The 26,577-nt window shown below is 53.5% G+C and overlaps 3 protein-coding genes across 4 annotated transcripts; 2 read left to right on the top strand and 1 right to left on the bottom strand.

Moving 5' to 3' along the window:
* The first annotated feature begins 237 nt into the window (after window positions 1-237).
* Window positions 238-6,350, top strand: ARPC4 (actin related protein 2/3 complex subunit 4). The gene is made up of 6 exons (XM_038771866.1): window positions 238-418; window positions 1,800-1,918; window positions 2,629-2,740; window positions 2,862-2,957; window positions 3,655-3,825; window positions 5,247-6,350. Exons 1-6 carry the CDS (start codon window positions 416-418, stop codon window positions 5,250-5,252), a joined length of 507 nt encoding a protein of 168 aa, XP_038627794.1. The 5' UTR covers window positions 238-415; the 3' UTR covers window positions 5,253-6,350.
* Window positions 6,344-26,577, bottom strand: RPUSD3 (RNA pseudouridine synthase D3). 2 transcript variants are annotated; one of them, XM_038771864.1, is made up of 9 exons: window positions 26,411-26,577; window positions 23,919-24,040; window positions 22,920-22,964; window positions 22,700-22,796; window positions 22,102-22,209; window positions 21,917-22,001; window positions 16,672-16,792; window positions 16,271-16,407; window positions 15,345-15,768 (listed from the first exon to the last, which is right to left on the bottom strand). In XM_038771864.1, the coding sequence occupies exons 1-9, from the start codon at window positions 26,503-26,505 to the stop codon at window positions 15,574-15,576; spliced, it is 1,005 nt and encodes a 334-aa protein (XP_038627792.1). In that variant the 5' UTR covers window positions 26,506-26,577; the 3' UTR covers window positions 15,345-15,573. The 2 variants fall into 2 exon arrangements, with proteins under 2 accessions (XP_038627793.1, XP_038627792.1); XM_038771865.1 differs by lacking the exons at window positions 15,345-15,768; window positions 16,271-16,407; window positions 16,672-16,792 and adding an exon at window positions 6,344-6,745.
* LOC119949999 (tubulin monoglycylase TTLL3-like) lies at window positions 6,987-13,554 on the top strand. The gene is made up of 11 exons (XM_038771863.1): window positions 6,987-7,392; window positions 7,746-7,849; window positions 7,947-8,279; window positions 9,127-9,255; window positions 9,341-9,455; window positions 9,821-9,940; window positions 10,345-10,534; window positions 10,723-10,871; window positions 11,299-11,539; window positions 11,885-12,320; window positions 12,850-13,554. Exons 1-11 carry the CDS (start codon window positions 7,242-7,244, stop codon window positions 13,450-13,452), a joined length of 2,571 nt encoding a protein of 856 aa, XP_038627791.1. The 5' UTR covers window positions 6,987-7,241; the 3' UTR covers window positions 13,453-13,554.

Here is a 26,577-nt window from a genome sequence, read left to right as displayed (position 1 = left end):
ACCCCTTAGAGTAGAAACGAGGCGGGGGTGGAGCCGGAAGAGGCGGACTGAGGAATACTCCGGCTTCGAATGCCTTAATATGGTACGAGGCTTCTGACCGGACTAAAGCCCGAGGGGCGGGAGGGGGAGCCCGGCCAGGCGGAGGCACGAACGGGGCTGCACGGGCACAGGCAGGGAGGGCTCCGCTCACACGGCGGGGCTGCGCAGGGGCCCGCCAACCGGGCCCGGAGGCCAGCCCCGCTAGACCTGTCGCCGAAGGCCGACAAATAGGCCGCCGCCCGGGGCCCCGTCCCCGGGGCGAGGCGAATGGTACAGGCCGGCACCGACTGGGCGGGGAGCGGCTCCCGGAAGAGAAGGGACCTCAGAGTTTGCGCGCTCCTGCGCTTCCGCTTTCCGTGCCCAGCCAGCGCCCGCGATGGTGAGGGCCCCGGGCCCCGGGCGGGGCGGAAGGACCGGGCTGAAGGCCTCGCCGGCCCCGGCGGGGGCCCCCGACGGCCGGCGGCTGGGCGACCATCGGGGAGGGAAGGAACGAAGGAGGCGGGGCGGGGCGGGGCGGGCCGGGGGGGCAGGGAGGGGGGCGAGAAGAACCCCGACGGGGGGGGAAGGGAACGGTGCTCGGGGAGGAGGAGAGATAAGGACGGTCCCGAGGGATGGGAGAGACTAGGAGGCGAAGGGAGGGGGGAAAAAAGACGTGGAAAGCCTAGGGGAAGAGCGCAGCCCCTCCCCCCCCCCCCCCCCACCGCAGAAGGGACCGGTGTAGCACCCAAAGGGGTGGGGGGACTCGTTGCGAGAGAAGTGACTTCATCCCGCCCGCCTCCCACTCCGGTTCGGCAGTGTCTACTGAGCCCCTGTTTGGCTGGCGCAGAACCACCAGGTGCCGTGAGGAGTTGGCAGAAGAGGTGCAGGGATGGGGCTTTGAGTGGGGGGCAAGCAGGGAGCCGAAGAGCCTCCATTCGTGGTCCTTGAGTTCCCACTCAGAAGCCCTCAGGGCTTGAGCCCGCTGTTGGGTAGGGGCTGGCTCTGTATGTTGCCAGCTTGTACTTCCCGAGCGCTTAGTACGGTGCTCGGCACACGGTAAGCGCTCAGTAAGTACGATTGATTGATTGACACAGGATGCAAGTCCAAACCGAAAAGCTGTGGGGGCAAATAATGGCCCCGTCCCTCTCGCTTAAAACGCTCGGGGGAAATGGGCCCTACAAAGTTGGAGTCCTCGAGGGAGGTAATACAGAAAATAGGGTCTGCCCTCCGAGAAACTCACAACAAAAAAGGGTGAGACTGACAAACCCCCACACATGGGGATGTGCGTTGAATTAAAATTCAAAACGGCAGATGCCCGGGACTGAAAACGCACACTCTCTAGCTAGAAATAAAATCGTATACAGCGGGGTGCCTAGGACTTGTGGCCAGGGTGAATGTATGGGATAGCGTGCAGAGGCTTTGAAGAGGTGAGTTTTGAGAAGAGATTAGCAGAGGAGGAAAGGCACGCCAGGCTGGGAGAAGCTACGTTTGAGAGCTCGGACATGGAAGGGATGCATATGAGCGGCGGAAAGGTGACCTGGTAGGAGAGAGTCTTGCAGCCCGTAGTCGGAACTTTAGATCGAGATGAGTGGCAACAGAGAACCACGATCAGATCGGTTTGGCATCAGACGCCTCGGCAAGAGTGGGGTTTGATTGTCTCGCTCAGCCCCCTCTGGCGTGTTCGGCCCTTGTAAACGTGGGTGCCAACAGTGAGGGGCACCGGAGGTTGGGGACGACCTTGCGGGAGCAAGGCTCTAACTCCGTGCCGTTTTTCCCTGTAGACTGCTACTCTCCGCCCCTACCTGAGTGCCGTGCGGGCCACCCTGCAAGCTGCACTCTGCCTGGAGAATTTTTCCTCCCAGGTTGTGGAACGACACAACAAGCCAGAGGTGGAGGTCAGGTGAGAAGGGCTTCCGGGGTGGTGTGGTTTGCAGGCCCCCTCCCATCTGGAGCCTTCAGTCGATCGAAGGCATTTGTTGAGCGCTTACTGTGCACAGAGCACTGTAGTAAGCGCTTGGGAGAACACGGTGCAGCAGAGTTGGTAGACACGGGCCTTGTCCACGAGGAGCTTACGGTCTAGGGGGGAAGATCGAAACGACTATAGCTAAAGTAAATTACGGCTATGTACGTAAGTGCTGCGGGGCTGACTCCCATCGGTCCCATCGTTCAGAGTGAGTCATCAGAGAGCGGTGCCCCCATCGACATGGCTGGCAGAGGGGTCAAGCGTTGAACAGACCTCAGGGATCTAACTTCACTTCACCGCTAGCCCCTACTCTCACTTCCCCTTTTTTCCCCCATTTTGAGGATGAGAGGAGAACTGGCTTCTGTGGTGACTGCACCCGTTGGTCTGAAGCCTCTTAAATTTCAGCCAGAAACACATTAGCACTTCCCAGATGTGCCCCCAAGAGAAGACTCCCCAGTTCGGAAAGGTCACGAATAGGGCAGACCAGCAGGGTTTGCCGTCCAGGAGCCGCTACCCGGTGTTAAGGGGAGAATTCAATCGCCAACCGTTGAGGTTTGGGCTTAAGCTCCACGCTAATGCCTCTAGGGAGAGCTGCAATGTCCTCAGCTCTCTCTCTTTAGTCACGAAGGTGTTTTTGCCATTTGTAGGAGTAGCAAAGAGCTCCTGTTACAGCCTGTGATCATCAGCAGGAATGAGAAGGAAAAGGTCCTGATTGAGGGCTCCATCAATTCTGTTCGAGTCAGCATTGCTGTGAAGCAGGTAAAGCGGGGCACATGGGAGGGCTCCTCTTGCCTAACCGGATGTGCGGTCTGTGGGAGGAAGAGGGATAACAGACCCAGAGATGAGTGAAGAATATCCAATTGCCCCTCTTCCCTCCTAGGCTGATGAAATTGAGAAGATCCTGTGCCACAAATTCATGCGCTTCATGATGATGCGAGCAGAGAACTTCTTCATTTTGCGTAGGAAACCTGTGGAGGTGAGAAAGGGGGGATTTGGGATTGATGGAATCAGCTGGTGAGAACGGCCTGTCCCCCTGTGGATGAATTGTGCTGGGTTCAGAGCTACTTCGCCTAGCCTAGTAATAGTTTTGCGGCGTTTGTTAGGTGTTTATTATGTGCCGAGCACCGTTCTAAATGCCGGGTAGATACGAAGTAATCAGGTTGGACCAAGTCCCTGTCCCACGTGGGGCTCACGGTCTTAATCCCCAGTTTACAGGTAAGGTAGCTGAGGCACAGAGAAGTTAAGTGACTTGCCCAAGGTCACACAGCAGACAAGTGGCGGAGCCAGGATCGGAACCCACGTCCTCTGAACTCCCAAGCCCAGGCTCTTGCCACCAGGCCATGCTGCTTGTAGTAGAAAGAGCACGGACCCGGAAGCCAGGAGACCCGGGCTCTAGTCCTGGCTCCGCCACCCTGCCTCCTCCTGGACTTTGGGCAAGTGACTTCACTGCTCAGTGCCTCAGTTTTCCCATCTGTAAAATGGGGATTAATTACCTGTTCTACCTCCTACCTAGACTGTGGGCCCCACGTGGTTGACTTGTATCGAGCCCAGCAGCTTGTGTTTGGTTGAACAAATCTTATAATTACTATTACGATTGATGTATTCATTGAGTAGTTCCTAATGGCCTCAAGGATCTACAATTGCTTCTGCTTCTTCCTATTTTCCTGCTACAGGGCTACGACATCAGTTTTCTGATCACAAACTTCCACACGGAACAGATGTACAAACATAAACTGGTGGACTTTGTGATCCACTTCATGGAAGAGATCGACAAGGAGATTAGTGAGATGAAGCTGTCGGTCAATGCTCGAGCTCGCATTGTGGCTGAGGAATTCCTCAAGAATGTAAGTATATCTGGGAGTCACGCAGTGTCCATTGGTGGGGTGGGGTGGAATCCAAGCCTTATAAAGGAAGGAAACCCAAGCACCTCTTTTCCACTTACGAGCCCTTCGGCTGAAGGGGCCTCCAAAGGGACATTTAATTGCATCCCGTTGCTTTCAGGCTGGGCTGCATCGGACAGCGGAAGACACACCCACTGCTCCGGGGAGTTTAAAGATCTCCAGAGCAGTAGAGTCCTTGGCCTCCAATGGCAGACTCGACTTTCACTTTCAGGAAGTTACTCCCTTTAATATAAGTCTCGTGCCACGATTTTGGCTGGTTGTTCTGCCTGTCTGGGCCTCAGTGAAGATCCCTTATATTACTATCTGACTTTTTAGAGGGCCTTTCTTCCAGAGTTGAAATCTCTTCCTCAGGTCCCTTCAACTTATCTTTTCAGGGCTCTCAAGCCGTTCCTCACAGGTTCTCTCTCTTAAGACTCTTATTAGTTACTCTCTAGATGTGCTCTAAATTTCCCTCATCTGTCAAGTTGCAGAGCCTGAAAGAGCATTACACTTGCTGCCTGGCATCGAGTTTGTGATTCGCTCCACTCTCGAGTTGGCCAATTGACTATTCTTTGACATCCAAAAGAGTAAGGGCAGTCATGTGGCAGAACCAAAGATTCAAGGCTCTGCTGGCCTTCCAAACGGCACTCTGCTGCCTAAAGAAGATGTGACCATCACTCCCTTGAAGATGAGATGAATGTGGAAGAGATGCTGAGGAAGCAGTGTCTGAGGCTAGAGCTTTTAACACTGTTGATTTGGCAGCGGAGACCTTGAGAGCACGGGCCCGGGAGTCGGAGGACGTGGGTTCTAATCCGGGCTCTGCCACATGTCTGCTGTATGGCCTTGGGCAAGTCACTTCACTTCTCTGGGCCTCAGTTCCCTCATCTGTGAAATGGGGCTTAAGAGTGTGAGCCCCACGTGGGACAGGGACTGTGTCCAACCTGATTACCTTGCATCTACCCCTGGCGCTTAGAACGGTGCTTGGCACGGAGTAAGCGCTCAACAAATGCCACAAAAATTATTACTGTTGTTATCTTGGGGAAGAACTGAGCTTCTGGCCCTGGGTTGAAACTGGGCTTCAAGTGGAGAGCTGTGCCGCATAGGCCCTCAGAGGCTGGTGACAAAGCACCTTGAATATCAGCTCCCCCAGGGCAGAGGCCAGTCATTGAATCCTGCTAGCAGCGGCAGGCACCCAGTCCTCGACCACCAAGGAAGACCACTGAAGACTGGGGTCTGTAGTTGCCCATGCCCCTTGATGTTTTCTGGTGATACGCAACCATGGGGCTTGACTTTTGGGTCAGGTGGGCAGAATCTGGGTGTGGGCTAATAGCCGCAACGCAGGCACCGTCTCACAACTAATCACCCGTCTGCCCTTTTCTTTCCAGTTTTAGAACAACACCTGGCTGGACTTCATGGCTCTCCTCTCGTTCTTTCCTCTATCTCTGCGCAGCTGCCCTGGTGGAGCTCTGAAGAGCTGTGGGGGTGGGGGGGGAGGTGGGAATGGGGCTTGCTACCTGGAAGAGAAGAGAAGCAGCAGTAGATCTGCCGGGTCACGCCAGCTGAGTCAACTCAGCCATCATTGTTCAGTCCCCTGGGCAGGGACAAGTTTTTTTAATGTCTTGAAACAAACTCTGTGCTTGTAGGAAACTGCAACCTTTTTTTTTTCTTTCTCAAAGCCAGACATCCACCCACCCACCCACCACTCACCCACCCACCCTTGGTTGCCGTATTTGGTCCCAGTGATTCTACACTGCTGATCCCTGTGGGTCTGGGCAGGCCTGGAGCCAACAGGCATCTGCTTCCTCCCCCCCACCCCGCCTCACCTCCCGTGGTCTTTGACAGATTACGCGAAGAGGCGGTTCAAGGCTCTACTTCCTCTCATCCTCTGTCCTGACCCCACGGGCCCCTTGTGGCCTGTTGGAGGCTGAAGAATCGATCGGTGGTATTTATCGAGTGCTTCGTGCGTGCAGAGCACTGTACTGAGCGCTCGGGCGAGGACAACAGAGATGGTAAGACGCGCACCCTGCGCTCTAGGACCTTGCCATCCTGTGGAACTGTCTCTTGCTTTCCCGTGGCTTTTTGTTATCCGAAAGCCGCTGTCCAGCAGCCACTGGAGGTAGAGGCCGGGGGCGGGGGGGGTGTTGAGGGGAGGGGAGTACCCGACTGGTCTGGGAGCCTGAAGACTTCAGCTCAGAATAGCTGAAGCCTAAAATCAGGCACTTTCCTGTGCCGAAGCCACCTTCTCCCTCATCAGAGGAGGCAGGGGCCTCCGCCAGCCCCTTTCTCCCAGGGTATGCCTTTCTTCTACCCTTCGCCTTGCCTGGTGACCCCCGTGCTGGTGCTCTTGTGGTTCCCCTGCCCCCTGCCAACCCAAACCCTCGCTCCTAGTCCCCCGGTTCTGCTCTTGCACTTGCTGTATTTTTTTTTCTTACTCTGGTGACTTTTCCCATTAAAGTTTTTTTGTTCCTGCCTCTTTGGGGGCTGCATGATGTCTGTGCCACTTTTGTGCTAGGGATTATGTTTCGTTCAAAAGAGCTGAGGCAGCTCTTTCCCGGCCCGCTGTGACCGAAGCGAAGTACTGTAGCTCTGCCCCGGGTCTTCATCCTGGTGAAGGTGCCCAGGTTCCCCTCGTCTGCTTCACCCACCTCTGGCCAGAAGGTAACCAGACTGGCTCTTGAACCTGCCGTGTGCCCTTCACAGAAGCCGAGCCCGGCTCCCGTCTCCAGCCCTCTTTGTCTTTCATCCTGGTGCCCGTCTTTGGCCGAGGCTCGGGTCGCGGGGAAGGCCGGGCAACTCTTCTGCTGGAGAGGCCCCGGGTGGGGTGGTTGTGCTCCATCACCGTGGTGGAGGGAGGGTAAAGCTCCAGGTTCAGACTGTCTCCATCCTACATCCCAAGGGAGAGGAATTATGAAGAGCAGGAGCTGAGCGCTCCTGAGGGGGGCTAACGGGTCTGTGGGGCCAACGGCCGGTAATGGGGCGGGCCTGTGTGAGGGGCAGGGGTGGAACTTCCCCTCCCTCCCGCGAGATTAAGGCCCCGCCCTCAGCGCACTCGGGTCTCTGCCATTATTGTGCCCCCCCAACCGTTGGTTTCCATGGAAACAGGGAGCGATCTGAGGCGCCCCCCCCACAAGCTGGACTCTGCATAGGGATCTGGTCTCCAAGCACCTCTATGAGGAAGCTGACATGGGGGGGGCGGGAGTCAAGGGGGCCCCGAGTGAGGCAGAGGGAGTGGCCTGATTAAGAACGGGTCCCAGTGGCATCGGGCAGAGGCCGCACATAAAGGCCTCCAAAGGGGAGGGAAGATAAAATCCTTCGCACTCACCCCAGCGGCGCGAGCAGAGGCCGGCTTTCCGGCGTGACTGGTTCAGGAGGAAGAAGCCATGGCCAGTCCACAGGACAAGGAGGGCGCCCCCCCCAGTGAGGGTGCCGACCGGGCAGCCCAACGACCGGCCTGGAGCAGGGTCCGTGTGGGCCCGAGCGGGCGTCCACTTGGCTCCTCCAACAAGCAGTTGGTTCATTATTCAGCGACGGGTATGGCAATCCCTGCTGGCCCCAGTGAGACCCCTCCCCCCCCTTCGTTAGGATCCCCCTCCTCTCTTGGGCCCCTGCCTTCTGTCTTATGGGGGACCCCCACCCTTCTTCAAGCCCCAGGCCCTTCCATTTTGGTGCCCTGCGCTTGCAACCACCCACCGACGGCGACGGCCATTCCGAGGGTGGCACGAAGAGTCCCGTCCCACTGGCCCTCACTGACTTTGGACAAACCCAAGCGGGAAAAGCGGAGACTGAGCGGGGCCGGCCTGAGCCGTCCGGGCCGCTCGGTTCTCTCGGCTCCCCAGGGAGAGCGGTTGGAGATGGGGGCGTGAGACAAGTTGGTCTCTTTACAGGCTTTCCGGCCCTTCGGCCGGTTGGGAGGGACGCTGTCCCCAGGCCCCAGTTGAGCATAGCCCGATTCCAGAATGCTAAGGACCGAGTAGAGCAAGCGATTAAGGTGAGTGGCGGGGGTCTGGGGAGCCCTGGGGTGTCGGGGGACGGGGGGAGGGGACTGCTGGACCCCGGCCTCACCCCCATCCCTTTCCTCTCTACAGCAAAACAAGATCTTCCTGATCATTGGCTCCTTTCCGGTTATCCGGAGCCTGTTGCGCCAGCGGGGCTGGGTGGAGAAAGAGTGGGCCTGGCCACTCCAGCCGGCCCCAGCAAGCCGGGAAAGGCTAGTCAGTGAGGACGGCGGGGCCACTAAGGGTGATGAGAGTCCGACTTCCAGCCGTGTTATCCCCACTCTCTGCTGGACGAACGCCCAGCAGAGGGCAAGGACAGGAGGGGGGAACCTCCGGGGAAGAGCCAGTTCCACGCTTTGGCCCTCGCCCCCACGCTGCGCGTACCAGGAGACGGCTGAGTGTAGTTGGGTTTACGGCTTTATGGTAAGTCAGCTCCTCCTCGGCGCCCCACCCCCACGCCCCTCGCCGCCCCCCCGGACTCCGTCCCTTTCCTCCATCCTCTCCCGTAGCACGGAGGTGGAGGGGCTAACTGCAGTGTGGTGAGGATTCAAACGCGACCACTTTGGGAAGGGGTTTTAGCAGCAAATGTCTCAGATGGAGGCTTGGGATTTCTGCCATCTACAGCAGCACTCTCCACCCCTGGAGTGGGCATGGAAAGTGTCAAGGCCCTGCTGAGAGCTCACCTCCTCCAGGAGGCCTTCCCAGACTGAGCCCCTTCCTTCCTCTCCCCCTCGTCCCCCTCTCCATCCCCCCCATCTTACCTCCTTCCCTTCCCCACAGCACCTGTATATATGTATATATGTTTGTACATATTTATTACTCTATTTATTTATTTTACTAGTACATATCTATTCTATTTATTTTATTTTGTTAGTATGTTTGGTTTTGTTCTCTGTCTCCCCCTTTTAGACTGTGAGCCCACTGTTGGGTAGGGACTGTCTCTATATGTTGCCATTTTGTACTTCCCAAGCGCTTAGTACAGTGCTCTGCACATAGTAAGCGCTCAATAAATACGATTGATGATGATGCTGATGATGATGAAGGCCCGACAGCAGTTAGGCTCAGTGACTCAAGATAGCCCCCCCCACACCCAGTCTCAGTACAATACTGAGGAGTTTGCAGGGGTGGGGGATCGCAAGGAAAACAGGCCAGCAAGGTTACGGGCCCTGCATCATCTGTCTCTGGGAAGCAACTGCACCCGAGCCGCAAGATGGTCGAAGGCGTGAAACCTGTTGCTCACCCTAGCCTCTCTCTTTCCTTTCCCCTCCAGTCCCGTCTGGTCCAGAACGAGACCCCCTACTTCATCTGGACAGCCCGGCGGGATGTGGTAGATTTCCATCTGCTCCGTAAGGAGCAGATGATCAATCATTATGCCAATGCAGGCTCTTTCACCACTAAGGTGAGGTTCACCGCAGGCCTAGTTCTTATCCCTCCTGGCTTCCAGGACAGAGGGGAGTAAGCCTCCATCTTGTCTGTCTCCCCAGATTGGGCTCTGTCTCAACCTCCGGAATCTCCCCTGGTTCGATGGAGCCGACGCTGACACGTTCTTTCCACGCTGCTATCAGTTGGGGATCGACGACGAAAGACACGCTTTCATTGGTAGGCCTCACTCCCCACCTTTTCATGAGCATCCAGACCGAGAAGGGCCTTGTGCTTCTTGGCTGAGGTTTCCAGTTAAACTAGTCCCTAAATCTAGCAAGTTTTCTGGACCCGCTTCCAACTCCTACACCTTACTCCTGTTATCGTTCCCCCACCATGTTCCTCAGCTCCTACAACTTGAGCGAGCAGGAAGACTGAACCACTCTGGGAAGGAATAATGTCGTGGGCCATCATTCCCAGTTCCGCTCTCCCCTTTCCCACTCTTCTCCCTCGAACCCGCTAATCTCCCCCAGCTCGTACGCGTCCATACAAAACGCATTTCACGACCCAGACCCACGTTGACTTTGACGGTTTCTCCGGCACAGAGGACTTTTGGCTGACGGCAGCACGTTCCATCCTCAAGCTGGTAGTAAAGGCAGCGTGGGACCCATTTAAGGAGGAAAATCTGGACCAGCTGCCTAAGGCTCATGCCCACAAAGCTCCAGATAAGTATCCCAATCCTGAAGTTTCCTCCCCCAGCCAGGCCCGACTCTCCGCAGTGAGAAACAAGGAGCTGGTTCAGTTCTTGCGGAGAAGGAAAGCCCTGGCTACCAGCTATGTGATGAGGTGGTTTCTGGAGAGGCCCTGGAAAGCCCAGTGCTCTGATGGGGACACCCTAACTCCTTCCCAAGTGTTCTATCCCACCATCTTTGAGGGGAAGGGAGGGCAGGGGGGAAAGAGACCTTCCACCCGAAGAGAGTGTTTTACTTAGGTGAGTTAGCTGGAGGGGGACAGGTCTTTGCCAAAGAATCCAGCTCTAGCCCCTACCACTCCCTGAGATTTCTCACTGGGGCCCGTGACTTGGTCAGTTCTTCCATGGTTCTCCCCGCTTCTCCCCTGATCGCAGCAGGCAGGAGATCCAGAAGAGGCAAAAAGGAGCTCCCTGTTTCTATTCAGCTGATCGAGGAAGCCTTGAAGATCTGTGATGGCCACCTCAGCAACCTGGCACGACAGAACACAGAAAGAGGCCAGGAGACCCTGCTGGGTGTGAGCCAGAGCCAAATTGACAACTTTTTGCAATGCTACTACAAGGTGGTTCAGTACGTACACCCAGGTTCCAGCTTCAGGGAACGACGGCTGGGGTGTGAGGAGTGAGAGGCTCCTGGGAGGGGTGGAGGGGTGCTAATTGGAGGGGCCGTGGAACAGAGGCAGCACCCTCCTTGCCCCCTACCTAGTGAGGGATAGTCCCCCAATTCAACCCCTACCCTAAGCCACCCTTTCCTTATAGCGAGGGGGTAGCCCTGGAGCCGACCAAACCTCACGTCCAACGCTGCAAAGATCTCTTGCACCAACTGAAGAAACATATTGTCCAGCTGGAAATGGAGGGAGATCAAAACGTGTGGATCGTGAAGCCCGGCGGGAACTCCAGGGGCCAAGGTAAGAGGGGCAGGATTGAGCCTGGGGGTGAGGGCTTCCTCCCAAGTCTCCATCCTTTCCTGGGACCTCAGGACCCGCCTGCAGAGGTGACACTTCTGCTGTTTGACTTGCTTTGGGCCTATTTGCCCTAGGACTTCAATTCCGCCTTTTCTCCTGGGAGCTCCATAGAGCGCAGCCTGCCCCCTTCCCTGAACCCCGCTGCAATCTCAAAAATAGTCAGCGATGATGTCCTCTTTTAGTGACGACGTGCTTAGAAATCCCCTGCTTCTGTTCCTCCAGAGCTTCCTGTTGCTTCTCCTCCCCGCAACCAAACTGGCAGATTGTATTAACCAGACCCCAACCAGTAGTTTTCCCATGGCTATGTGACTACAGACTATTGGAGTCCTGCTGGTAACAGCCTCGTGGGCTATATCCCGTTCTCATTCAGGGATCGTTTGCTTGGATCACTTAGAGGGCATCCTAAAGCTAGTACGCAACAACCTCGTGGCTGTCAAGGAAGGCAAATGGGTGGTGCAGAAGTTCATCGAACGACCCCTGCTCATCTTTGATACAAAATTTGACCTCCAACAGTGGTTCCTTGTCACAGACTGGAACCCACTGACAATCTGGTTCTATCGTGATAGCTACATCTGTTTTGCGACTCAGACCTCTCTCCGTGACCGAGACATGTAGGTGGCCTCTGTGTATGTGTGTGTGTCTGGCGGGGGGGGGGGGGGGGGGGGGGGGGGGGGGCACACAGCGGGGAGGAAGGAAGGATGGAGGCAGGCAAGGCAAGAGCCTTATTAGGGAGAATCTGCATCTGTTATTCCCATCCCTAGTCTTTTCCTCCCTGGTGTGGGAGGAGAGCCTCTTCCCCAACCTGGAGGGCTGGGCACAGGGGAGGAGTAGTGTCAGGAGCAGAGACAGTTAGAGCCTTCTGGATGCTGTTGTGATGGTGGCGGTGTGGCAGGGGGAGGGTCTATAGGGACCAGGAGGATGGAGAAGGAAGCCCCTAACCCCTCTCTCTGGTTCAGGTCCATACATTTAGTCAACAAATCAATCCCCAAGTGCCTGATATACAGCCAAAGACGTCACCCCTCACTTCCCACGGACAACGTTTGGTCGTCACGGGAATTTCAAGAGCATTTGCAGGAGCTAGGAATCCTGGGAGTCTGGACCAGTGTCATGCTACCAGGAATGAAAGCAGCGGTAATTCACAGTCTCCAGACCACCCAGGATTCTGTATCTTTACGTAAAAACAGCTTTGAGCTCTATGGTGCCAGTTTTATTTTCGGGGAAGATTTTCAACCCTGGCTCTTTAAGATCAACGCCAGCCCCTCCCTAGCACCTTCGACTGCTGTGCCCACCGAGCTTTGTACGGAGCTGCAGAACGACATCCTGCGTGTGGTTATCGACTATCGGAGAGACCAGAACTGCAATACGGGTGGTTTCGAACTCATTCACAGGCAGGTAAGGCAGTGGGATCAGGCAGAGAACCCCCGAGGTTCCTAGCCCCATCGAGTTCAGTCCTCTAGCCCACAGGCCCCGTAAAGTCCTCCGGAACCGGCTTCCGTGACCTGGTCGCGGAAATGTGGAGCCCAGGGTGGGTAGGGGGCGGGTGGGCGGCTGCGGCTGCTGCTGCTGCAAGAGCAGATCGGGGCTGGGTGCTTAGGAAGGAATTTACCTGGTCCTGGCCCTCTCCTGCTGACCAGTAGGGCAATGGCCTCACCCCAGTGCTAGGCTGCCGCCTAATTTTGAGCTCTCTCCCCAACCCCCGGGGCCCGGGAAGTTCACCCCTACCTTTACTACTGGTCAACGGGGCTCTGCCCCCCACCCCCCACCCCTTCAGCCCAACTGGAGGCCCAGAGTTGATTTGCTCAGACTGAACAGGCCTCGGGAGCCCAATTCCTCAAGAAAGAGGGAGTTCTTCCCCCTCCCCTTTGCCCATTAGAAAAGCTGAGGAGCTCCCGTATCCCTCTTTCTTTCTCCCTGACTACAGCCGGCTGTTGAGATCCCCTACTACAAGGGACTGCAGCTCCTGGTAGAAGGAACACCGATCAAGAAACCAAGCCTTCTCCAGTTAGATCCTACTGAGTCATCAGAAGGGGCTGCTGGCCCGCAGTTCCCCAAAGCCCACAGGGTGCCCGAGGGCCGGTCCTCGCCGATGCCGTCCCTAGCCAAAAGCTACCATAGAAAAAGTTCTAGGGGTTCAAGGAAGCCAGGCTCCTCCGTAAACAATGAAACGGCAGCGGCAGCCACCGGGAAGGACGTAGAAGTTAAGGCCGCCACCGACGGGGTTCCAACCCAATCGTGCCCACGTAAAGGAGACCTGCCACTCGCCACGATGAGTCGGTTCAACACGGCCGCTCCCAACTGGGGCAAGGAGCAGGAATCCCCGAAGTCCCACCCACCGGATAAACACCACCCACACAGGGTCTTAGCTAAAGAGAAGCAAGACCTGAAGTCGACACTGCCACCCCGGTCTGAAAACCGGACCCCGCTCCCTTTGCTGAAGACCCCCAGCCAGGCCCGCTTGAGACCAGATCCTCAGAAATCATCAACTGATAGCCAAGCACCCAAAAGTGCCTTCACCCACCGCTAAATAGGGAAGAGTCATCATCAGAGTCAAGTCAACCACCAACTACCAAAAGGGCCAGGGCTGTGAACTGATTTAAGAGTAAACTCACCGTAGGCTACATCAATGCTTGACCCTTTGTCGTCTGAGTCAGCTGTTCGTCAGGTCCTCGTTTAGCGCTTCACTGCTAGCTCAGAGGAAGCCTAACCCAGCCCGGGCCCTGGTCCCTTGGTGAGAGTCGTCCTCTTTCTTTCCCCATTGAGTTTTTACAGTGGGTTACTGACCTACTCGGGCTTATCAGAATTGGGGTAGCGCTGTCCTGGAAGACACACATTCCTCGTTCCCTAGTGTCACTGGCAGAAATCTGTCTCGGGTGAACCTCCCTCCTGGCTCCCTCTCACTCTTGGCCTAAGAAGCACCGTCCACTTGAATTCCTCAGGTCTTCAGCCTGATCCACCAATGTACCAGCAACCCCAACGCTGGCTGGCCCTAGGACCTGAGACTCCTCTGCTAGAGAGGAGTAGCACTGCCCTATGGTCTAGTGGAAAAAGCCCAGGCCTGGGTTCTAACCCTGGCTCTACCGCCGGCTTTGCTGTGGGTGACCTTGGGCATATCCTTCACCACCATTTTACAGAGGAAGAAACTGAAGACAGAGGGGTCCTGCCCGTTCTCCCTACCTCTTAAATTGGGAATCCCGTGTGGGACAGAGAGTGGCTCCGTTCTGAGTTTCTTGGCACAGAACCCTGGCGTGGGGAGGAGCGAGGGCCTACTTTCTAAGCTCCTGTGCCAACCTGACTGCCAGGGAGCTATCTGCATCTTGTCAGGGATTCCTTCAGTCACAAAACACCTCCCCGCTCTTGTTTGCCTTTAGCTGAACCCCTGGTCCCAGAATCCTGTAATCAACCCCTATCTAAGATCGAGGGAAGCGATAGGTCTAGCTTGATCACCGTTTCCCACTGTTCTCCCCTTTTAGGAGAATGAAGGTAAACCAATTCCAACCACATGGCTACAGCCCAACTGCAGCAATCCTCTTTGTAGTGGGCCTAAATGGTTGGTTGGTGGCACTTGGCCTTGGCACTGTAGACCGAAGCAGCTGGCACAAAAAACACCAGAGCGAGGGAGGGCATAATCCTAACCATGGTTGAGGGTGCAGGGCATTTTCCCCCACACCGTGCACCTCAACACTCCTCAGCCAAGGCGCTGCCCTCCTCGTTTAAGCACTGCAACAAGTCAGGAGAGCAAGCCAGGTTTCTCCTTTCCTTCCTTGACTTGCCTTGTTCTCTTTCTTTGCCCTGGGCAACCGTAGAGCGTCGTAGTCTTCCCTGCCTCTGCTCTAAGGATGGAATGCTACCTCTCTACAGCCCCAAGCTCCGCAGCCAGCAGTCAACCCCCACAAGTCACTACGTTCTCTGGGCGGGGAGGGGGGATGGTTTCTCCCGTCTCCTGTGAGGAGCCACGCCCAGGTGTGGAAAGAAGGGGGCCTTTACTTCGAAACGGGTGGAGCCAGAGCCCGGAGCTGGTTTTCTCCACTCTTCGGCCCCACTCACTTTCCAACATCAGAGAACTATACTATCCTACGCTCCACCCTTACCTCGTCTTCCTTTTCCCTGAGACGGAGGCTTACCCAAACTCAATCCCTTGTACCCAGCTCCCAGAAAGATCAAGAAAAAGCAACTCGGGATCTGGTCTCTGAATCCGTACTCTTAGGAACTTACATTCCAAACATACCGTCAGAAACTTCTGACAAAGAATACAGGGCCCCATTTCAGGTTTCACCCCCTAGCTGGGTTCCCCTCCCAGATATCCCAATTCTCCTGGGGCTGTGACCACAAGGGCAATGCTCCCTTAGACCACATGGGTCCACTGCATTTCAAGCCTGAAAGACACAGGGGAAAAAGCTAGGCACGCTACAAGATAGATACCTCTCAAGGGGATTTATTGAGGGAGCACAAACTGAATACAACAGCAGCAAGTCACCTGTCCCTGCTCTCAAAAAGAGTACAGTCAAACGATAAGGCTGGATACCCAGAAGGGCAGCCACCTCTTCCGACCCACAGATCATCCGGTGATACGTCAGAGAGCGTCCCCTCCCCCCGCAGAAAAACAACCAACCAAACAAAAACTAGGCATCGTCCCTTTTTTATGCTCTTAAAACCTAAGCTGCAGCCGCTCCAGAGTCTGCACGAAGAATGGCGGGGGAGGGGCCGTGAGCACATTGTGACCGGGCTTTAAACCTTTCTTTGGGAGGAGAAGTTGGTGGAGGTGGAGGTGGAGGGGTACGAGTGACATCTGCTGCTGAGTGAAGTGGAGGCGGTGGAGCAAATGCTCATCCAGCACCTGATGCTTGGGAGAGAAGAGTACAGGGTTAGGCCCGTACTAGGGAAGGAGCTAGAACCTTTCCAGATGGGTGAGGGTTGGAAGCAGTAAGCCTTTTTGCTGGCCAGGAAAGACACTCAGGGAGGAGGAAGTGGGCTCAATTTCCCAAAGAAAAGACAAAAGTGGAACTGAGGGTCTAGGGGTTGACGCAAACAGTGACCCTCGATTAAGCCGTAAGGAGGCTATTTGAAAGTTCCTTTTCAAAACAGAAGAGTCCTTAACAGCTCATGTGGCTGCCGCCATCACCAGACCTCAGACCAGCTGTGGGCAGCCACTTAAAGGGTTGGTGTCCCTTTTAACCTGTCAGCCATGCAGGTGTATCTTAAAAAAAAAAAAAAAAAAGTGCCCAGAGAGCGGGTGGGATCCTGAATCCCCCCAGATCTACCAGGCTTCGCCCAAAGATGGTCCCAGCCAGGTTGGGCAGGCCTCGCCAGGGAAAGATCGATAGGCCTCCGGGAGAACCGAATACCTGTTTCTGGGGCATGACGTTCGGTGACAATAGGAAACGTTGGCCCAAAGCGGTGCCCACAAATGCAGAGTACTTATGGTCGCCCAGCACCGGGCATAGCTTCAGCATCATGTGCACCAGGAGCTGGCCACTGAACGCTGTGGATGAAAAAAGAGCAGCCCTTCACATCGCCTTGCCTGCAGACACGTCCTGCGACAGCAGTAGTCTCCCGTCGCCAGCGGCTTCCGCGTTCCCTCTTTCCCTGACCGACGGAGGGCCAGTCCAGACCCCGAGGGAGTTGCTCTTGGGCAACGAACAGCTCGACGATGTGTCCCCCCCCCACTCCCGCCTAGCAACTGGAGGCTCCTATTTGGAGAACGCTGCTCGGCAGCCACAGCAGGGGCAAGGTAACTGCTCCTTACCTGACAGTGGTTGAAGCTGTACCAGGGCACAGTCCCTTTTGGAGTCCAACACACGGTACCAGCTCATTGTAGTTTTAGTGTCGTCTTGATTCCGGCACAATGAATCCTCCGCCGGTAACAACTACGGCCCATGATATCAAAGGCCGAGTCAGGCCACCTTGGCTGGCCACCCATCTCCCCAACTTAGTTCTCGGGGTATAAAGACGATGGCATGTTTTCGGCAGGACCACTGACCCAACGAGGGAGCAAGGTGGGGTTTGGCCAGAAAGCAGCCGTTTCAGAGTGCAGCCCTCTCACAAAGGTAGTGGGGCAAGGCCTCCCTGCCCCTCCGCCACTCTAGATGGCTGTGTTCCGAGAAGCAGCGTGGCCTAGTGGCTAGAGCACGGGCCTCGGAGTCAGAAGGTCATGGGTTCTAATCCCGGCCCCACCACTTCTCTGCCGTGTGACCTTGGGCAAGTCACTTCATTCCTCTGGGCCTCAGCTCATCTGGAAAATGGGGATTGAAACTGGGAGTCCCACGTGGGACAGGGACCGTGTCCAACCTGATTCGCTTGTATCCACCCCAGCGCACAGTACAGTGCCTGGCATATAGTAGGAGCGTAACAAATACCACAATTATTATTATTTTGTGCAGGACAGAAGTGATCTGTTAGTAGGGCCCTGGAGGGGAGGGGCACTAGAGATGCTCTTCGGACCAATTTTCGCAAACCACTGCATATGACATCATTACTGTGTCCACACACAACGTGATGGACCATCATGGGCCACACAGGTGTGCAGTAACAATTACATTATACAGATTGGGGGAGGGGAGGGAGGAAGTAAAACCACAACTAGTTTTCTTTTCCCCCCGTCTCAGGGCAGCCAACTGTCTGAAGCTGGTCCTGGCGAAGGGTTGGGGCGGGGGGAATCAGGAATTGCCCTCACCAACTTGAACACGTGATCAATCTCATCACCTCTAGTCACCGTACAATCTCCAAAATCCTTCCACCTGAACACAGTCTCCTCTCCTGCCTTCTCTCCCACACACCCAAACCCTGCACATCTGTCCTGTTCCCCCACAGAGACCTTGGATCTTTTGACCCCCCTCCAATTCCTAAAGTCACCATGCCCCATCAATCAGTAAATCAATCATATTGATTGAGAGCTTACTGTGTGCAGAGCACTGGACTGAGCGCTTGGGACAGAACAATATAACAGAGGTGGTAGACACGTTCCCTGCCTGCAAGAAGTGTAGTCTGGGCGGGAGGAAAGGGGGGACCAGACATTAATATAGATTAAGGATAGGTGCCTCGTAATAATAATAATGATAATCATGATAAATACTGTGGGGCTGAGGGAGGGGTGAATAAAAGGGTGCAAATCCTAGTGAAACGGTGACACAGAAGGGAGAGAGAATAGAAGAAATGAGGGCTTAGTCGGGGGAGGCCTCTTGGAGATGTGCTTCTAATGAGGCTTTGAAAGTGGGGAGAGTGATCGTTTGTCGGATATGAAGCAGGAGGGAGTTCCGGGCCAGAAACGGGACACGGGTGAGGGGGTCAGCAGCAAGATAGATGGGAATGGAGTACAGTGAGTAAGTTGGCATTAGAGGAGCAAAGTGAGCATGCTGGATTGTAATAGGAAATCAGCAAAGTAAAATAGGAAGGGGCAAGCTGAGTGTTTTATTGCCAATGGTAAGGAGTTTTTATTTGAAGTGGAGGTGGACAGGCAACCACTGGAGGTTCTTGAGTGGGGAAACATGGGACTGAATGGTTTTGTAGAAAAATGATCTAGGCAGTAGAGTGAAGTATGGCCTGGCGTGGGGAGAGACAGAAGGCAGGTTTGCAACACACAAATCAACCCTCTCAACACCACCTTTTTTTTTTTTTAACAGTATTTATTAAGCACTTACTAGGTAGTGGACTAAGTACTGGGGTAGATATAGATACAAGCTAATTTAAGTTGGATACAGTCCCTGTCCCACATGGGGCTCACAGTCTTAATCTCCCCACTTTACAGATGAGGTGACTGAGGCATAGAGAAGTGAAGAGACTGGCCCAAGGTCACGCAGTAGACAAGCGGTGGCGTCTGGAGTAGAAGCCGGAACCTTCTGACTCCCAGGCCTGTGGTCTCTCCACTAGGCCACGCCGCCCTCTCCGCTGAACTCAACTCCCTCGCTCCGTCCCTCTGCCCATTTAGCTCCACTAACTCACAGCCCTGGATCACCTCCAAGGTCCGTCCGATTCCTCCGCTCCTGTGCTAGAGCTGCAGAGTGCTGCTGGTGGAAATCCAGACATCAGGCTGACCTCATCCAGCTCAAGTTCATCATCACCTGCTTTAACTCTGCCCTGCAATATTATTTCTCCATGTTAACTCCCATGGCCACGCCCATGCCAACTGTTTCAGACATTTAACTCCCTCCTCAACCCATCCATCTCTTGGCCCTAATGATCTTGCCACATACTTTATTGATAAAATTGAAACCATCAGGCGTGATCTCCCTAAAATCTCCCCTGTTCCTCTCCAGTCCCTCCCTCCTGTCCCCTCTTCAACTCGCCCATCCCTCCACCTCCACCTCCAACAGCATAGTGGATAGAGCACGGCCTTGGGAGTCAGGTCATGGGTTCTCATGCAACCTCTGCCACTTGTCTGCTGTGTGGCCTTGGGCAAGCCACTTCACTTCTCTGTGCCTCAGTTACCTCATCTGTAAAATGGGGACTGACTGTGAGCCCCATGTGGGACAGGGCCTGTGTCCAACCCGATTTGCTTGTATCCACCCCAGCGCTTACTACAGTGCCTGGCACATAGTGAGCACTTAAACACCACAATTATTACTATTATCATCCCTTCAGACCTTATTAAAGCACCCCCTCCCTTGCTGCTCTCTTCAGCCTTTCACTTTCCAGTGGCTTCTTCCCCACCGCTTTCAAACATGCTCATGTCTCCCCTATCCTAAAAAAACCCTCCCTTGACCCATGGCTCTCTCCAGTTCTCTCCCCATCTTCCTTCTACCATTCCTCTCCCAATTCCTTGAGAGAGTTGTCTTACACCCACTGCCTCCACTTCCTCTCCTCCAACTCTCTCCTCGACCCCTTCCAATATGGTTTCCACCCCCTTCACTCTATAAAACTGCCCTAAGGTCACCAATGACCTTCTTGTCAAATTCAATGGCCTCTACTCCACTGTCATATTCCTTGACCGTTCAGCTGCCTTTGACACCGTGGACCACCCTGTTCAGCTGAAAGCACTAACCGTGGCTTCACTGACACCGTTCTCCTGGTTCTTCTCCTATTTCTCTGGCCGCTCCTTCTTAGTCTTTCGAAGACTCCTCCTCTGCCTCCCACCAGCTGTGGAAGTCCCTCAAGGTTCAGTTCTGGGTCCCTTTCTATTCTCCACCTATACCCACTCCCTTGGATGACTCATTTGCTCCCACGGCTTCAACTACCATCTCTGGGCGGATGGTCCCCAAATCTACATCTCCAGCCCTGATACCTCTCCCTCTATGCAGTCTCACATTTCCTCCTGCCTTCAGGACATCTCCACTTAGATGTCCCGCTGACACCTCAAACTAAGCCTGTCCAAAACAGAACTCCTTATCTTCACACCCAAACCCTGAACTGCCCTGTCTTTCCTATCACTGTCGACAACACCACCATCTTCTGTCTCTCAAGCCCATAACCTCGGCATTATCCTAAACACCTCTCATTCAACCGACATTTTAATCAGTCACCAAATCCTGTCAGTCTTACCTTCACAACATCAACCAATCCTATTTACTAAGTGCTTACTCTGTGCAGAGCACTGTGCTAAGTGCTTGGGAGAGTGCAATTATAGCAGTGTGGCTTCGTGGAAAGAGTACAGGCTTGGGAGTCAGAGGATGTGGGTTCTAATTCCGGCACTGCCACTTGTCTGCTGTGTGACCTTGGGCAAGTCATTTAACTTCTCTGTGCCTCAGTTACCTCATCTGTAAAATGGGGATTAAGACTACGAGCCCCACATGGGACAAGCTGATTACCTTGTATCTACCCCAGTGCTTGGCACATAGTACCTAACAAATACCATTATTATTATAATAACAGATTTAGAAGACATATTCCCTACCCACAAAGACCTTACTGTCTAGAGGGGGAGATAATCCAATAAATTATGGATATGTACATAAGTGCTGTGGGGATGAAGGTGGGGTAAATACAGCATACAAATCCAAGTACAAGGACGATGCGTAAGTGAGGAGTAGGGGAAATGAAATTGCTAAAAATCTGACCTTCCCTCTCCATCCAAACTGCCACTACTCTGATCCAAGCACTCATCTTCTGCCTTGACTGCTCCATCAGTCTCCTCGCTGACCTCCCCGCCTCCTGTCTCTCCCCACTCCAGCCCATACTTCACAATGGGATCATTTTTCTACCAAACCATTCAGTCCATGTTTCTCCACTCCTCAAGAACCTCCAGTGGTTGCCCATCCACCCCTGCATCAAACAGAAACTGCTTAACATAGGCTTTAAAGCACTCAATCAGCTTAACCCCTCCTACCTTACCTCCCCGGTTTCCTATTCCAACCCAGCCTGCACACTTTGCTCCTCTTCCGCCAACCTACTCCCAGTACTTCGATCTCGTCCATCTCGCCGCCAACCCCTCACCCACCTCCCATCTATCTCTGACCTGGAACTCCCTCCCTCTTCAGAGCCAACAGACCACCACTCTCCCCACCTTCCAAGCCTTACTAAAATCCTATCTCCTCCAAGAGGCCTTCCCCAACTAAACCCTCATTTCTCTGACTCCCTTTCCCTTCTGCATCACCCTGGCACTCGGAACTGTACCCTTTAAGCACTTGACATTCACCCCATGCTCAGCCCCATAGCACCTATGTACATATGCCATGATTTATTTTAATGTCTGCTTCCCCCTCTAGACTGTGAGCTCCTTGTGGGCAGGGAACATGACTACCCTCTTTGTTGCATCATACTCTCCCAAGCGCTCAGTCTAGTGCTCTGTGCACAACAAGCGCTCAATAAATACGACTGATTGATTGAAAGCAGCCTTAGAAGGGATAGTTCCCGGGCAGGGAAAGGAGGAACCTCTTCTTGGTGGGTGGCGGTGATTTGGAGGGTTTCACAAGCACCACTCCTTGTCCCAGTGCAAAAAAAAAACTCTACAGCCCCACCAGAGAGCCCTCTCCTCCCCCCATCCCCTCAATTCCTCCAACACCAACCAGCTGCCCTCCTCTGATACCCCTGTGGAAAAGGAGAATTAAGGCTCGGCTCACCCACTTCTGTCCCCATTTTTGCTCCAGCTTTAGTGCAGTTTTGACTTCACCTTCAGAAGGATTTGGAATACCAACGGTAATGGCACTGAATGGAAACAAGGAAAAGACAGAGGTCACAGAATAGCCACCATAAGCCTGAGCTGTCGTCATTGCTGCAACGGTTGTATGGAGCAGCTCACTCTCACCGGTATGTAACTGCAGGTCTCTTGGCTCTCTGGGACCAGATGAAGTAGCTCCTGAGGTTCTCTGAAGTCTTGGGACAGCCAGACAGGAGGACAAGACCAGAGCTCTCCCTGAGTGGGGAGGGAGAGGGAGTTGTTTAGTGCATAGCCACCTTTCGCGCTCCCTGCTCTACTGACCAAGAAACAGACCAATAAATGGTATTTAGTGAGTTCTTACTGTGTGCGGAGCACTGTACAGAGCACATGGGAGAGGATGAGAAATGACCTGGTAGACGTGTGAGCCCTGCCCTGAGGGAGATCGGGGAAATGGCAGAGTATATGGCTACGGATCAAAGCGCTTAAGGGGGTACCCACCCACTCTTTCCAGGCACCCAGATCCTGAAACCCAACCAGCACCCATCCTCAGTTCATCCCGGGGACACCTTCCTGGTCTCAGCTCTTGGCATTCCCATAAGCCCTTTAGACTGTGAAGCTCCTTGTGGGCAGGGAATGGGTCTACCGACTCTGTTCAACTGTTCTCTCCCAAATACTTAATACAGAGCTCTGCACATGCTAAGGCCTCAAGAAATACCACTGATTGATTAATAGGCCAACCACTTACTTCTCAGCAGCTTTGACCACTTCAAGTGGCTGGTCAAACCCCAGGCGCTGGCTCAGCTCTGGCAGGACTGAATGCACTGTCACGTCCCCTGCTTTCCCTGTAGATACACGGGGAGGGGTAATGACGTCCCTCTCGATCAGCAAGCAAACGTAACCGGGAGCGAACACTTACATGCAACGTCCTAACTTCCTCTTCCCACACCTTGCTCACCACACGGTACCTATAACTGCCAGGCCCTGGGGCTTGTTCAAAGTCACGAGAGGTCCTGCAATACAAAAGCAACAGAGGTTCAGTTGAGGCCCCTTTGGAAACAAGAGTGCAACCCACCCCACCCTCTGTGCTTACTCCAACCAAAGTGGAACCAGTGAATCTAATCTCAGACTAGACTGCGATTAGACTACTTGGTGGCCATTAGAAACTGGGGCTGGTTCAGTACATTCTTAAGTACAGAGCCTCACAGCCTGTCGATTTTTTCAATACGGTATTTGTTAAGAGCTTACTTCTTCTTACTAGAGAAGCAGCGTGGCTTAGTGGAAAGAGCACGGGCTCGGGAGTCAGAGGACATGGGTTCTAATCCCAGCTCCGCCACTTGTCTGCTGTGTGACCTTGGGCAAACCACTTCACTTTTTGTGCCTCAGTTAGTCTCATCTGTAAAAATGGGGATTAAGACCACGAGCCACCCGTGGGACAACCTGATTACTCTGTATCTACTCCAGCGCTTAAAACAGTGCTTCACACGTAGTAAGCGCTTAATACCATAATTATTATTATTATTTTGTGCTAGACACCGAACTAAAAACTGGGGTAGACAGAAGCTAATCAGGTTGGACACAGTCCCTGTCCCACGTGGGGCGCTCGGCCTTAATCCCCATTTTACAGATGTGGTAACAGAGAGATCAGGTGACTTGCCCAAGGTCACACAGCAGACAAGTGGTAGAGTCAGGATTAGAACCCAGATCCTTCTCACTCTCAGGCCCATGCTCTATCCACTAGCGTGCCTCAGTTTCCTCAACTGTAAAAAGGGGGTGCCTGTTCTCCCTCCTACTTAGACTGTGAGCCCCATGCAGGACAGGGACTGTGTCCGACCTAATTAACTTGTACCTTTCCCAGTGCTTAGAACAGTGTTTGACACAGAGTGAGTTCTTAACAAATACCATAATCAATCAATCAATCAAACGCTCTCTTGGCTATGCTACTTCTCATCTGAGAACACCTTTACCTTCCCGCTGCACAACAGCTTCCTCCAACACATTAGTCAACTCCACCCTGCTCATTTTCTCATCTTGCAGCCCCTTGGAGGCCTGTAGATGGCTGGCTGCAACCTGAAGAAACATCTGGCACCTAAGAAGAGCACGTGGTACGATGAGATGAGTTAATTTGCCAATTTGTTTCGTCTACTTCAGGATCATCAGGAATGTAGGGCCAAGTAAGCACTTCTAGACTGTGAGCCCGCTGTTGGGTAGGGACCGTCTCTATATGTTGCCAACTTGTACTTCCCAAGTGCTTAGTACAGTGCTCTGCACACAGTAAGTGCTCAATAAATACGACTGAATGAAAGTAGTATCCCACTGCTCTAGATGAGGACTCCACTCCACTGCTACAGGCCCTGCATGAATGACTCCCAGATACGGCCTATCAGACTGTGGTGGTGAATATAATCAAAGTAAGTTACAGCATTTGATAGCATTTCTAATAAATGCACGAACACCCCAACAGACACTGTTAAGCCAGTCTGCTGGAGGAAGGGAGGGTACTTGGGTCCTTCTTCACTTACTTGGAATAACAAGATTCTCCCTACAAAAGAGATCGGGCCTGAATGGAAAATAAGCATGGGACTGGGGATTCTCTCCGTGACCATAGCCAGTTACTTAATTTTAATCACTGGTATTTATTGAGTGCTTACTATGTGCAGAGCACTGCACTCAGTGCGTGGGAAAGTGTAATAGAGTTAGTAGACACAATCCCAGCCCATAAGGAGTTGAGCACTTATTACTGTATGCAGAACACTTGGAAGAAAGACTACAATAGAGACAAAGTAGCTTCCAATCTATAGCCAGCCTACTTTCCCCATTTGCCAAACAAGGAGTTCTAGCATGGCTACAAATAAATACCAGTTTGTCTAGTTTGCAATGAGACCTAGTAGATAGGGCATGGGCCTCGGAGTCTGAAGGATCTGGGTTCTAATTCCAGCTCTGCCACTTTAATGATGGCATTTGTTAATAATAATAATAATTATGGCATTTATTAAGCACTTACTATGTGCAAAGCACTGCTCTAAGCGCTGGGGAGGTTACAAGATGATCAGGTTGTCCCACGGGGGGCTCACAGTCTTAATCCCCATTTTACAGATGAGGTAACTGAGGCACAGAGAAGTGAAGTGACTTGACCAAAGTCACATAGCTGACAATTGGCAGAGCCAGGATTTGAGCCCATGAACTCTGACTCCAAAGCCCGGGCTCTTTCCACTGAGCCACGCTGCTTACTGTGTGCCAAGCACTGTTCTTAAGCCACTTGTTTGCTGACCTTGGGCGAATCATTTCACTTCTCTGTGCCCCAGTTCTCTCGTTTGTAAAACGGTGTGGGCCACGGACTGTGTTCAAGCTAATTATCTTGTAACTACCCCAACGTTTAGTACAGTGCCTGGCACATTGCATTTACCGAATTTTTTTCCTGAGGGAATGGGAACACACTCATGCAAAGGGGCCTGAAGCTCAGCTAGGATTTTTACGAGTAAAATAGGGGCCTTCAGCTGGGGCAAGCGTCCCAGATGACTATCCCAGAGAAGCAGCGTGGCTCAGTGGAAAGAGCACGGGCTTGGGGGAGTCAGAGATCATGGGTTCGAATCCTGGCTGCGCCACTTGTCAGCTGTGTGACTTTGGGCAAGTCATTCATTCATTCAATTGTATTTATTGAGCGCTTACTGTGTGCAGAGCACTGTACTAAGCGCTTGGGAAGTACAAGTTGGCAGCATATGGAGACGGTCCCTACCCAACAGTGGGCTCACAGTCTAGAAGGGGGAGACAGAGAACAAAACATATTAACAAAATAAAATAAATATGCACAAATAAAATAAATAAATAAATAAGTAAAAAGTCACTTCACTTCTCTGGGCCTCAGTTACCTCATCTGTTAAACGGGGATGAAGACTGTGAGCCCCACGTGGGACAACCTGTTCACCTTGTATCTACCCCAGAGCTTGGCATATAGTAAGCGCTTAACAAATACCGTTATTATTATTGAGAGGCAGCGTGGCTCAGTGGAAAGAGCCCGGGCTTTGGAGTCAGAGGTCACGGGTTCAAACCCCAGCTCCGCCAGATGTCAGCTGTGTGACTTCGGGCAGGTCACTTAACTTCTCTGGGCCTCAGTTACCTCATCTGGAAAATGGGGATTAAAACTGCGGGGCAACCTGATCACCTTGTAAACTCCCCGGCGCTCAGAACAGTGCTTCGCACATAATAAGCGCTTAATAAAAGTCTTTTAGACTGTGAGCCCACTGCTGGGTAGGGACTGTCTCTATATGTTGCCAACTTGTACTTCCCAAGCGCTTAGTACAGTGCTCTGCACACATACGATTGATGATGATAAAAGCCATTATTATTATTATTATTATTCGGGTCACCTGAGGTGAGGCGCAGGACGGGTTGAACTCAAAGCGGGGCAGGGATCGGCCGTAAAGGGACCACCACCACCACCCCCGGCCCCCTTAATTACCAGGCCTTCTGGCCTTTGAGGGTCCCCAAAGGGCCCCCAAAGCCCCTGCTTTCAGACATCCACCATCGATGGGGGGCAATGGCGCGGCAGCTCATCGTGGGCGGAAGCCGAAGAAGTGAAGAAGAAGAAGAAGAAGAAGAAGAAAGAAAATGGAGGCCAAGCGGCCG

Source organism: Tachyglossus aculeatus, chromosome X1 (assembly GCF_015852505.1).
Source record: "Tachyglossus aculeatus isolate mTacAcu1 chromosome X1, mTacAcu1.pri, whole genome shotgun sequence".
Taxonomy (NCBI): domain Eukaryota; kingdom Metazoa; phylum Chordata; class Mammalia; order Monotremata; family Tachyglossidae; genus Tachyglossus; species Tachyglossus aculeatus.
Note: the sequence above shows the minus strand (reverse complement) of the source record. Positions and strands in the feature narration are given on the sequence as shown.